This window comes from Schistocerca nitens, chromosome 8 (assembly GCF_023898315.1).
Source record: "Schistocerca nitens isolate TAMUIC-IGC-003100 chromosome 8, iqSchNite1.1, whole genome shotgun sequence".
NCBI lineage: Eukaryota > Metazoa > Arthropoda > Insecta > Orthoptera > Acrididae > Schistocerca > Schistocerca nitens.
Genome location: NC_064621.1, coordinates 278774075 through 278787758, shown reverse-complemented (window position 1 = coordinate 278787758; position 13684 = coordinate 278774075). Strand labels below are relative to the sequence as shown.

The window sequence follows — 13684 nt, the reverse complement described above, 5'->3', positions numbered from 1 at the left end:
AATGCAAAATTTTACATTTCTGAACATTTGAAAAAAGTTGCGAATCTCTGCACCACTTCGAAGTCTTATCAATATCTGACTCAATATTTATGCAGTTTCCTTCAGATTGTACTTCATTATAGATAACTGCATCATCTGCAAAAAGCCTGATTTTACTATTTATATTGTCTGCAATGTCGTTAATATGCAACATGAACAGCAAGGGTCTCAACACACTTCCTTGGGGCGCACTCGAAGTTACCTCAACATCTGACGATGACTGTCCATCCAAGATGACATACTGCGTCGTCTCTGACAAAAAGTCCTTAATCCAGTAGGAAATTTCACTTGGTACCCATATGATCGTACTTTTGCAATAAGCGCAGGTGTGGTACTGAGTCAAATGCTTTTCGGAAATCAAGAAATACTGCATGTACCTGTTTGCCTTGATCCAAAGCTTTCAGTATGTCATGTGAGAAAAGTGCTAGTTGGTTTTCACATGGTCGATGTTTTAGAAACCTATAATGGTTGGCAATGAGAAGGTCATTGTGGTCAAGATATCTCATTATATTTGAGCTCAGAATATGTTATAAAATTCCACAGCAAATCGATATCAAGGATATTGGACTGTAGTTTCATCGATCACGTCTACTACCTTCCTTGCAGACGTGTGTGACCTGGGCCTCTGCCTTTTCTCAAGAACTGGGCATGGTTTTATTGATCGAGGGATCTACGATAGATTATAGTTAGAAGAGGGGCTAATTCAACAAACGGTATTTGCAGGATTTTGCAGGAAAGGTATTTTTTAGTTGTACTCACTATCGTTGATTCTAGAAAACTTCAAAAATATAATACTGGTCAGCCATGTAGACATGAACTGATGAAGGTATACTTGAAGTTCATCTTTAATCTCTTTTATGAAGCAAAAAAAGTAAGAAATTTCAATTTTTTACAAAATGCAACATATTCACATTTCATCCGTGTCTTCTTTAGCGTTACTAATACTTTTACACTTTTATTTTTATATTTCCAGAGAAGTGAGTTATATTTTAAATTTTACGAGCCCTTTTTACACAGGAATTGAAGCTCTAAAAACTTCGAGTGAGGCATTTCACTTGGAGTACCCATTTTTGGGATACGGGCGACAGAACCTGAGCATAATTCACTTTTCCGCCAGTCTGGTAAAAATTGCCGAATTTGGGCTAAACAGCGGAACCGATTTTAAGTCTTAAATAGGTTGCTCTATTCGAAATTTAATGCTCTTCTGTGTTTTGGAAGTTTTCTGCAGTGTGTATCGTTTTCGAGTTATAAGCGCAAAACTGAAAAAATTTCAAAAGTTTCGTGGGTTTTCGGCCCTCAAATTTCAGCACAAGGCAGAAATCGTTGCAAACTCATTTAACTCTTGAGTGGGATGCCTAACGTCGATTAAAATTATTTCCAGCTTGTGCCTATTTATTGGCTAGCAAAAGTCTAATTTGTCTACACTAAGCGTAGTAAGAAATTATCCTTTTCAAATTTTATTTTATTCATATACACGCTATCTCTAGATGTATAAGATGATTAAATCACAGACATCATGCTTTGCATGTTGCTTCCTTTTTTTGTTTTAATATAGTTTCAATCTGTATTCAGATCTTCATTTGAGGGTTCATTCGTGCACTTTTCACTCTTTTGAAGTTGACGACTCTTGTTGCATCTTACACTTTCCACCTCCTTAACTGTTTCAGAATATTCTGCATCTTCTAACATCTTAGTAATGATGTCCCAACAAGAGCGTACTGCAACGTCTCCTAATCTTACAGTAAAACAGTGGCTAAACACTAAAAACAATTAAGCGGGACTATATGCATTGTTGTCCAACACAGAGTTGCCAATTGCGTCTACTTTTCTCATTCTTGGCTACCTTTATTCTTTTTTTTAGAGTAGTAGTAAGTGTTACTTTCTGGCGACTAGAGATTACATCTGACTAGTAAAAGAATTCAAAATGAAAACATTGCAGTGTTAGAACTGTTTATTAGGTAATAAACACTTTGTGTTACGGGCGTACCGCTATTAGCCAGCCTCTGGCGTTGTCACTTGGCAGATACTGGTAAGCTCCAGCATTAGTGCTCTTCGCGCTGCTCATTGTAAATCGTGCAATATATGCTAAAACATTTGTAGTGCCTTTTGGATCGTTTGTTGTGGTTGTTAAACGCATACATTCATCTCTGTATTCAGTCACATACGAAGATGTTGGATACCCTTTTTTATCTTTCTGCAACAAGATTTTGTCATACCAAGAGGTGCACAAGTAGGTACAATCATGGTTCCATAGGCAACGGCAAACATTCTTCCACGAAGGCATGGTCTGTCTTGCCTCACAGTGGCATAAATGTTTCAATAGTTATGGCGGTTACTTCTGAAATAATAAAAGTTTAATACTTTTTTTTCATCTCTCTCGTCTCCATTTCAATGGTCCTTAAAAAAATTATCCGAAGTTTGCTTCCTGCTTTACCTATGACTATGCCAATATAATCGTTCCATTTCATATCCCTAAAATTGGTTATACCCAGGATTTACGTGAGTTGCGATTGGCTGAAATTACATTTATACACTGAAGAGTAAAAGAAACTGTTACACCTGCCTAATATCACGTAGGGGCCCGCAACGCGACATGGTATGGACGCCTCTAGTGTCTGAGGTACTGCTGGTACTGACACCATGAATCCTGCAGGATTATCCATAAATCCGTAAGAGTACGAGAGCGTAGAGATCTCTTCTGAGCAACACGTTGCAAGGCATCCCAGATATGCTCAACAATGTTCATGTCTGGTGAGTTTGCTGTCCAGTGGAAGTGTTTAAACTCAGAAGGGTGTTCCTGGAGCCTCTCTGTAGCAATTCTGGACGTGTGGGGTATCGCTTTGTCCTGCTGGTATTGCCCAACTCCGTCGAAATGCACAATGGACATGAATTGATCTAGGTGATCAGACAGGATGCTTACGTACATGTCACCTGTCAGAGTCGTATTTAGACGTATCAGGGGTCCCATAGGACTCTAACTGCACACGCCCCACATCACTACAGAGCCTCCACTACCTTGAATAGTCCGCTGCTGACATGCATGGTCAATGGATTCATGAGGTTGTCTCCGCCGCCCCCTTACTCATCCATCCGCTCGATACAATTTGAAACGAGAGCCGTCCGAGCACGCAACATGTATCCAGTCATCAGCAGTCCAGTCGGTGCTGACGTGCCCATGTGAGACGTAAAGCTTTGTGTCGTGCAAGTCATCCAGGTTACACGAGTGGGGCTTCGGTTTCGAAAGCCTATATCGATGATGTTTCATTGAATGGTTCGCATGCTAAGACTAGTTGATGACCCAGCATTGAAACATGCACCAAATTGCGGAAGGTTTACACTTCTGTCACTCGTCGTTGGTCCCGTTCTTGCAGGAGCTTTTTCCGGCCGCAGCGATATAGAAGATTTGATGTTTTACCAGATTCCTGATATTCACGGTACACTCGTCATATGGTCGTACTGATATCTCGGAGGTGCTGTGTCCCATCGCTCTCCGGCTGCTGTAGCGGAGCGGTTCTAGGCGCTTCACTCCAGAACCACGCGGCTGCTACGGTCCCAAGTTCGAATCCTGCCTCGAGCATGGATGAGTGTGATGTCCTTAGGTTAGTTAGTTTTAAATAGTTCTAAGTCTAGGGGACTGATGGCCTCAGATGTTAAGTCCCATAGTGCTTAGAGCCACCTGAACCATTTTTTCCCATCGCAGGTGCGCCGACTATAATACCACTTTCAAACTTACTTAAATCTTGAAAACCTGCCATTGTAACAGCGGTAACCGATCTAACAACGACGCGAGACACTTGTCTTATACAGGCGTTGCGGACTGTAGCCCCGTATTCTGCCTGTTTACATAACTCTGTATTTCAATACGCATACCTATAGCAGTTTCAGTGCACAATTCTAGTTTTTATCTTTTTGTGAAGGACGTAGTTTTACTTCTCTGAACACTGAAAGCAAGTTGTCATTTATTACCCCACTTTGAAGTCGTAGCAAAGGCCGACTGGATATTTGTGAAGCTTTTTCCAATCAGTGCTTCATTAGAGATAACTGCATTACAGGCGAAAATTATGAGGATCAGGTAGTAAATACTGCATCACAGGAGAAAAGTCTGAGCATCAGATACTAAATACTGCATCTCATAACTTCCTAGGGAAATAAAGTTACACATGTTGTCCCACGCTAAGATAGTTGCACAAGAAGAGTGATGCATAGTCAGAAGAGACTACAAGTTCCGGTTTTCCTGAAGACACAGTTCTTCCACTGCACGGATAACCGGTGCGTCATAGTGCGCAGTTTAATTGTGCGTCAGCTGGGAACGTACCCCAAAGGTGAAGAACGCGAGACAGTACTATTCTTGCAGGAAAAAATTCTAAAATGCAAATAGATTCAGCACGAAACGGGCCACATATGGACAATATCCGACCTCACCGCCAGCAGTAGTGAATTGCTTCTAAGAATTTGACCAAGACAGCACAGTCGTAAATGAAGCCTATCAGGGTAGAAACGACGTCGATATCAACATCGACCATAGTCAACAATGTCCAGACTGATTCACAGCAATCGTACAATGACGTGGACGGACACACAGTGGTTCTCGAATGGCTCCATGGCCAAGGAGCGGATTTCTCTCGTCGCTGAACTGAACGGTTCATAGAATGTTCCGACAGTTGTTTATAGATACTTGGTTACTTTGCTGAAAAACAGTGTCATGTACCTGTGGCAATTTGAAGTGCAGTGCAACATTCAATAAAAGGTACATGGCATGACATAATAATGCGTGATACCCTTTTCAAACACGGTTGTTCTTCTTACGACGGAAGTTTTATCGCACAAATATAAACTTCAATAGTAAGAAGAACAACCGTGTTAAGATTCTGAGATCGCCCCAATGCGGCTGACGATCTCAGATAATCATAATTGAAGTCCACTCATATGGTCAGCGGTAGTCGTGGACGTTACCCGACTGCAATACCGTAAGTTATCTCAACATCCGCTACACTGGCAGTAGCTCAAGCTTCATATTTCAAACTATTGTGTGTATGTATATATATATATATATATATATATATATATATATATATATATATATATATATATATATAATAGATTTTTATCGAAGTGGGTACAATAGTAACCGGTGAAACTTTTACAATATTCATCACAGATGACAGAAATTTTTAAATAAGTAAGTTATTGGAATATCAAAATGTATTTACATATTTACACTCATGCTCATAAATTAAGGATAATGCTGATAAATGGTGAGACAACGCTCTGGTGGGCGGTTTGCGGCTTTGAATCACCTCGGGGTATGACCATGCGGTGCATGTGACCTGCGGTCGTCGCACGGTGGCGCTGGCAACAGTCCGCACACGCAGAGGTGCGTTGGTGCAAGTCAGAGTACGGTGCTGCGAGTAAGTGTGCAGACGTTTTCAAACATGCTAATGGTGACTGTGTGTTGAAAACGGCTCAAAGAACACATATTGATCAAGTTATGAGAGGTAGAATACTAGAGCGACTGTAGGCTAGTCAAATACAGCAGGTCGTAGCATGGGCCCTCCGTGTGCCACAAAGTGTGTTCAAATGGCTCTGAGTACTATGGGACTTAACTTCTGAGGTCATCAGTCCCCTAGAACTTAGAACTACTTAAACCTAACTAACCTAATGACATCACACATATCCATGCCCGAGGCAGGATTCGAACCTGCGACCGCAGCGGTTGCGCGGTTACAGACTGTAGCGCCTAGAACCGCTCGGCCACCCCGTCCGGCCACAAAGTGTGTTCTCAAGATTATGGAAACGATTCCAGCAGACAGGAAACGTGTCCAGGCGCTACAGTACGGGACGTCCACAGTGTGCAACACCACAAGAAGACCGATACGTCACCATCAGTGCCCGCAGACGGACACGGAGTACTGCAGGTAGCCTTTCTCGGGACCATACCGCAGCCACTGGAACAGTTGTCTCCAGACACACAGTCTACAGACGACTGAACAGACATGGTTTATTCCTCCGGAGATCTGCAAGGTGCATTCCAGCGATTCCTGGTCACAGGAGAGCCCGTAGAGCCTGGTGTCAAGAACACAGTACATGGTCATTGGAACAGTGGTCCAGGTTATGTTCACGGACGAGTCCAGGTATAGTCTGAACAGTGATTCTCGCCGGGTTTTCATCTGGCGTGAACCAGGAACCAGATACCAACCCCTTAATGTCCTCCGTTCAGGCGAACGGAGTGACCTGCCTGTTCTCCAGACCTAAACCCTATCGAACACGTCTGGGATGCTCTCGGTCGACGTATCGCTGCACGTCTTCAAACTCCTAGGACACTTCAGGAGCTCCGATAGGCACTGGTGCAAGAATGGGAGGCTATATCCCAGCAGCTGCTTCACCACCTGATCCATAGTACGCCAGCCCGTTGTGTGGCCTGCGTACGTGTGCAGTGTGATCATATCCCATACTGATGTCGGGGTACATGCGCAGGAAACAGTGGCGTTTTGTAGTACATGTGTTTCGGGATGGTTTTCTCAACCTATCACCAATACCGTGGACACAGATCTGTGTCGTGTGTGTTCCCTATGTGCCTATGCTATTAGTGCCAGTTTTGTGTAGTGCGGTGTTGTGTGGCACCACATTCTGCAATTATCCTTAATTTATGAGCATGGGTGTAGCAAAGCATTACCACATGTCGTCATTTAACAGAGATGCGTCTGTGATTAGGACGATGGTACAAACATGGCACGTATGAAGATATATCGTTAATATTAAATTTTCGTGGAATAAGTTACTTGCTAAGGACAAGTGTGCTATCTACAACACTTACATAAATGTACAGCGTCAGGCGAGCAAAATTATACCTAGCTTATCAGCCTGTTGTCAAAGAGTTAATACGCACACACCAAGTTAGTTTTCCTTTCTAGCTCTTATTCGTCACTGTAACGGTCGGTGTGTGGCCAGTGGTGCTAGCGTGCAGTTAAACCGTCGCTCTGGCTCGGTCCCAGAACAAGACCATGTGTTTCAGTTGCAGGTAAGATTGAACAATTTTACTAGATTTCATTGGACACACTCTTTTTGTTATCTTTCCACAGCTGGGCAAATATTGTCAACAACTTCTATTCACTCATTAATCACTAAAATAAAAGAGAAAGGGAGTAATAGTAACACGTACCAACATCCCTAATCATTTGAAATCATCATTATTGTCCTCTTAAATACATAATCCAGAACACTGGGATACATAACACGTCAAATCAACCTAAAACCGGGCAGATGTTGATACCAATGCATCTACATCAACATCAACGATAAACCACCGGATGGTGTGTACCTAGGCTATGATGATTTCAAATTAAGCACCTTTCAGCCGTCAATTCGCAAACTTATTTAAAAATGGTTCAAATGACTCTGAGCACTATGGGACTTAACATCTTAGGTCATCAGTCCCCTAGAACTTAGAACTACACTCCTGGAAATTGAAATAAGAACACCGTGAATTCATTGTCCCAGGAAGGGGAAACTTTATTGACACATTCCTGGGGTCAGATACATCACATGATCACACTGACAGAACCACAGGCACATAGACACAGGCAACAGAGCATGCACAATGTCGGCACTAGTACAGTGTATATCCACCTTTCGCAGCAATGCAGGCTGCTATTCTCCCATGGAGACGATCGTAGAGATGCTGGATGTAGTCCTGTGGAACGGCTTGCCATGCCATTTCCACCTGGCGCCTCAGTTGGACCAGCGTTCGTGCTGGACGTGCAGACCGCGTGAGACGACGCTTCATCCAGTCCCAAACATGCTCAATGGGGGACAGATCCGGAGATCTTGCTGGCCAGGGTAGTTGACTTACACCTTCTAGAGCACGTTGGGGGGCACGGGATACATGCGGACGTGCATTGTCCTGTTGGAACAGCAAGTTCCCTTGCCGGTCTAGGAAAGGTAGAACGATGGGTTCGATGACGGTTTGGATGTACCGTGCACTATTCAGTGTCCCCTCGACGATCACCAGTGGTGTACGGCCAGTGTAGGAGATCGCTCCCCACACCATGATGCCGGGTGTTGGCCCTGTGTGACTCGGTCGTATGCAGTCCTGATTGTGGCGCTCACCTGCACGGCGCCAAACACGCATACGACCATCATTGGCACCAAGGCAGAAGCGACTCTCATCGCTGAAGACGACACGTCTCCATTCGTCCCTCCATTCACGCCAGTCGCGACACCACTGGAGGCGGGCTGCACGATGTTGGGGCGTGAGCGGAAGACGGCCTAACGGTGTGCGGGACCGTGGCCCAGCTTCATGGAGACGGTTGCGAATGGTCCTCGCCGATACCCCAGGAGCAACAGTGTCCCTAATTTGCTGGGAAGTGGCGGTGCGGTCCCCTACGGCACTGCGTAGGATCCTACGGTCTTGGCGTGCATCCGTGCGTCGCTGCGGTCCGGTCCCAGGTCGACGGGCACGTGCACCTTCCGCTGACCACTGGCGACAACATCGATGTACTGTGGAGACCTCACGCTCCACGTGTTGAGCAATTCGGCGGTACGTCCACCCGGCCTCCTGCATGCCCACTATACGCCCTCGCTCAAAGTCCGTCAACTGCACATACGGTTCACGTCCACGCTGTCGCGGCATGCTACCAGTGTTAAAGACTGCGATGGAGCTCCGTATGCCACGGCAAACTGGCTGACACTGACGGCGGCGGTGCACAAATGCTGCGCAGCTAGCGCCATTCGACGGCCAACACCGCGGTTCCTGGTGTGTCCGCTGTGCCGTGCGTGTGATAATTGCTTGTACAGCCCTCTCGCAGTGTCCGGAGCAAGTATGGTGGGTCTGACACACCGGTGTCAATGTGTTCTTTTTTCCATTTCCAGGAGTGTAGTTAAACCTAACACACATCCATGCCCGAGGCAGGATTCGAACCTGCGACCGTAGCAGTCGCGCGGTTCCGGACTGCGCGCCTAGAACCGCGAGACCACCGCGGCCGGCAAAACTTATTTTATTAGGCAGCCAGTTTCGGAGCTTTATTACGCCATCTTCAGGCCCCTGACTGACGTGTAGGAATAATCTATCTCGCTTGTGATCGAAGCAGGGGCCAGCAATACTGGTATTAGTAGATATCTACTTGCTACAGTGGCCACTTCAAACATCACCCGCCGGGCGGATTCGTGCCGGGGACAGCCTCGGCTTCCCGCCCGGAAAGCAGTGCGTTAGATCGCACGGCTAACCGGGCGGGCTAAGATGGACATACTGAGAACTTCTTCCCTGGTCCATTCGCGAATAGCACGTGGGGAGAACTATTGTCCGTAAGCCTCTGTATTGGCTCTACTTTCTCGAATTGTCTCCTAATGGTGATTTCGCGAGACATATGCGGGAAAAGTAATGTTGCCCGACTCTTCCCGGAAAATACTCTCTCAAAATTTCTGTAGTAAATTTCTCTGTGGTGCACAACGCCTCTCTAGTAAAGGTAAGTCACTGGAGTTGGTTGAGCATCGCGACGACTAAACTTGCCTTTCTTCGTTGTCTCTTAACAACCTCTTCTGTAAGTCCTAAGTGGTAAGGGTCCTAGACTGATAACTAATCATCAGCCTAGGTCAAAGAAACTCACTTATTTAGTTCATGAATTACATGTATTTAAGATTATTCCCATTAATCTCTGTCTGGCATCTGCTTTCTCTACTGCTCCTTTCAAGCTGTCAGTCCACTTACGGTGTCTTCGGATAGATACTCCATGTTTGTTGCCCGTGGACAATTTTAGGAATATAGCCATTATGTTAGAAGTACTGCTTATGATCCGGTTTGTAAGCCGAGAAAGTTTAAGTGTTGTATGTCGATATTAACATCAGTCTATGCAGAATCAGTATACAATATATGCAACAGAAAGTAAATACTTTCGTCACTGGCATGTTGAAAATTAGTTTTATTTATTAATCTTCTGAGTGAAAGCAATCCATCTTTTTCACAAAAAAAGAAAACAGGAGACTGTGTAGTGGTTAATCCCTGGACACCAAAACTTAGAGCCCAGCCAAAGATCCATAAAGAAGATACACCAGTCTATCCAAAACGGCCTAGCAACGGGAAACTGTCTTGTGTGCACAATTATGAAAATCTTCCTTAACATTGTAGCAAGGAAGGTTTTTATAAACGCAAGCAGAGGAAGGACAAAATTATATATTGCAAACGATGTATAGGTGTCACATTGATACTTTTTGACAGTAGCAATGAAGGGATACATTGCATATACAAACAACTAAACATCATGCTTAAGAATCTTACATTTACCTAGGAATCAGAAGCGCAATAGAATAACAGCTTTCTCGATTTAAAGGTAGAAAATATCCATCCAGTACATAAATTTGGAGTTTGTAGGAAACCTAGAACACCGGACACGGTAGTTAACAGCAGTTCTTGTAATCCTACCGCTCATAAAAATGTGATCTTCCAGTCCATGGTGAATCACATTGTAAGCCATCCAGCAGGAAAAGACGAAACTGATAAAGAACTAAGTATATTAGGAGCCATATCATAAATAATGTTTACAATTTGTACAATTTTAGTATGATTAACAAGATGCATCAGAAAAAGCTGAAAGGGAAACAGTAAAAAATGATGAAATACCGCTAGCTGGAGGATTAAAACAAGAAATACTAAAATACAATGTCAAGCCGTACATCGGAAGGATTTCAGCTATAGTAGCATGTATGTTCCATAAGACTAACATTCATGTTAGTTTCCGTATCGACGACATAGTCAATAACATCATCGCTACCTTTCAAACAAGCCGGCATTTACAGAAGAAGCTGCGGAGACAACGAGATATTTTGCTCTGGCCAAATGGGGAGAATTTTTAACACACGGCTTAAAGAACACATCAGACTGAGCGAAAGCAATCCATCCCCATTTAATATGTATCTGAGAGAAAATAGCCACTTCGTGTTACACGTAAACAAAACATAAAAAATTTTGCTCAGACAGATAAGGGAAAAGCGTTGGTCATATTATACGAGAAGAAGTCAGAGAAACATTTGAAAATACGGGCAACATAAATGTTACATGAGCAGCCAGAACTGCGAAACTAATGATTTTCAGACAATTTTGGTTTATGTGGGGACTGTTTTCATTTTCATGTAATCAGTCAATGTTTGCTCTCCAGCATTGTGTTTCCGTATAGTTGTGTTTTTCTTTGTGGGGTTATTATTAATTTTAATACACTATTTCAGGGACACTGAATACAAGATAACATTTCAGGGGTCTTTCGTTTTACACAGCAATAACAAACAGAAAAGTGGTTTCAGCAGGAACTGATTTATCGTCATTTTTCATGATCACTTGGAATAAACTCTGACGCACTACAGATAAACAAAATACCAACAAGAAACTTCCTGGCAGATTAAGACTGTGTGCCCGACCTAGACTCGAACTCGAGTGAGTTCGAGTCTCGGTCGGGCACACAGTTTTAATCTGCCAGGAAGTTTCATATCAGCGCACACTCCGCTTCAGAGTGAAAATCTCATTCTGAAAATACCAACACTACACAGATTACGTCTTTAGTTCAGTCTCACTGCACTACGTAACGTAACGCCGACACAATGACTGTGTAATGTTTAAATACAATGAAGCGCCAAAGAAATTGGTATACGCATGCATATTCAAATATATAGATATGTGAACAAGCAGAATACAGCGCTGCGGTCGACAACCCCTACAAGAGACAAAAAGTGTCTGGCAAAGCTGTTAGATCGGTTTCTTCTACTGCAATGGCAGGTTATGAAGATTTAGTGAATTTGAACGTGGTGTTATAGTCTGCGCACGAGCGATGGGACACAGCATCTCCGAGGTGGCGATGAAGTGGGAATTTTCCCGTACGACCATTTCAAGAGTGTACCGTGAATATCAGGCATATGGTAGAACATCAAATCTCCGACATCGCAGCGGCCGGAAAAAGATCCTGCAATAACGGGACCAACGACGACTGAAGAGAATCGTTCAACGTGACAGAAGTTCTACTTTTCCGCAAATTGCAGCAGATTTCAATGTTGTGCCATCAACAAGTGTCAGCGTACGAACCATTAAACGAAACATTATCAATATCGGCTTTCGGTTCCGAAGGCCCACTCGTGTACCCTTGATGACTTCACGACATAAAGCTGTATTTCTCGCCTGGACCTGTTAACACCAACACTGGACTGTTGATGACTAGAAACGTGTTGCCTGGTAGGACGAGTCTCGTTTCAAACTGCATCGAGTGGTTGGACGAGTACGGGTACGGAGACAACCTCAAGCATCCATGAACCCTGCATGTCAGCAGGTGACTGTTCAAGCTGGCGGAGGCTCTATAAAGGCGTGGGGCGTGAGCAGTTGGAGTGATATGGGACCCCTGATACGTCTAGGTACGACTCAGACAGGTGACACATACATAAGCATCCTGTTTGCTCACCTGCATCCATTCACGTCCATTGTGCATTCCGACTGACTTGGACAATTCCAAAAGGTCAATGCGACACTCCAAACGTCCATAATTGCTACAGAGTGGCTCCACGAACCCTCTTCTGTGTTTAAACACTTCCACTGGCCATCAAACTCCCCAGACAAGAACATTGTAGAACATATCTGGGATGCCTTGCAACGAACTGATCAGAAGAGATCTCCACCGCCTCGTACTCTTACGGATTTATGGACAGCCTTGCATGATTCATAGTGTCAATTGCCTCCAGCACTACTTCAGACATTATTCGAGCCCATGTCACGTCGTGTTGCAGTACTTCTGCGTGCTCACGAGGGCTCTACACGATATTAGGCAGATGTACCAGTTCCTTTTTCAGTGTAGTTGCAAAGATATAACACAGGCTTTCCTTGTGATATGAAAGAAACTTGAGAGAAAGTAACATCCACCACTGATGACACTGAACTGAGCAACGGACCGTTAAATGTCGTTTTAACAACATGTGTTAGTACAAGCTTTCTGGGTCCATATGACTAGCTACTTAACGCACTGATGATGATTATACAGTAACTGAAATCAAACGAGATCTGCAATGAAATATGGGTTAATAAGCGATTGATTGCTGTGTTCAGTCCTGATTATAATGAATCCCACACCATACATTTCCAACTCCTCTCCAGTTTTACTCCAAGTGTCCATTTATTTTTGAACAGATAGGTCATACACAGCGAGATAACTGCGCACTTAATCCATTAGCTGTTTGTCATTCATGTTACTGTTGTTAAATGAAACAACAAACTACAGCATCAAAAATCAGTAAACTTCAATAATTAACAAGTTACACGACCTTTAAAGACATCATCATGATATGGCCAATGCGACAGTATCGTTCGCAAGAGATCCAACAATGAAGATGCTATGAGGCTACAAGCTCTCAGATCAAACAATCAAGATGCTATGAGGCTACAAGCTATAGACAAGCTATCAGATCATCACAGCAGGGCGATGGCTGTAATACTGTCAGCGAGAAATTCAACCATTGTGGCACGGCGACAACAGAAATACCGTCTACAATAAATACGACTGTAAAAACGACCGTAACTTTACGCCACAAGATATCTGTCCTTCACATATGGTGACAGGGGCAAACACGTGCATGAGAAATTCAACTGTCATGGCACAGTGAAAGCGGAACTATTGTCCACAAG

The 13684-nt window shown here is 43.8% G+C and overlaps 1 protein-coding gene across 5 annotated transcripts in view; it reads left to right on the top strand.

Annotated features, from left to right (window-relative positions):
* Positions 1-13684, top strand: part of LOC126198586 (myrosinase 1-like) — a 206267-nt gene that overhangs the window by 7665 nt on the left and 184918 nt on the right. For 2 of the 5 annotated variants that reach the window (XM_049935029.1, XM_049935027.1), the window contains exon 2: positions 6951-7057. The exons of 2 other annotated variants lie outside the window; for them this stretch is intronic. In XM_049935029.1, the coding sequence (XP_049790986.1) occupies positions 7041-7057 (17 nt within the window). In that variant the 5' untranslated portion in view covers positions 6951-7040. Of the gene's footprint in view, positions 1-6948; positions 7058-13684 lie in introns of those variants that run through there. One more of the 5 variants, XM_049935030.1, reaches the window with a different exon arrangement.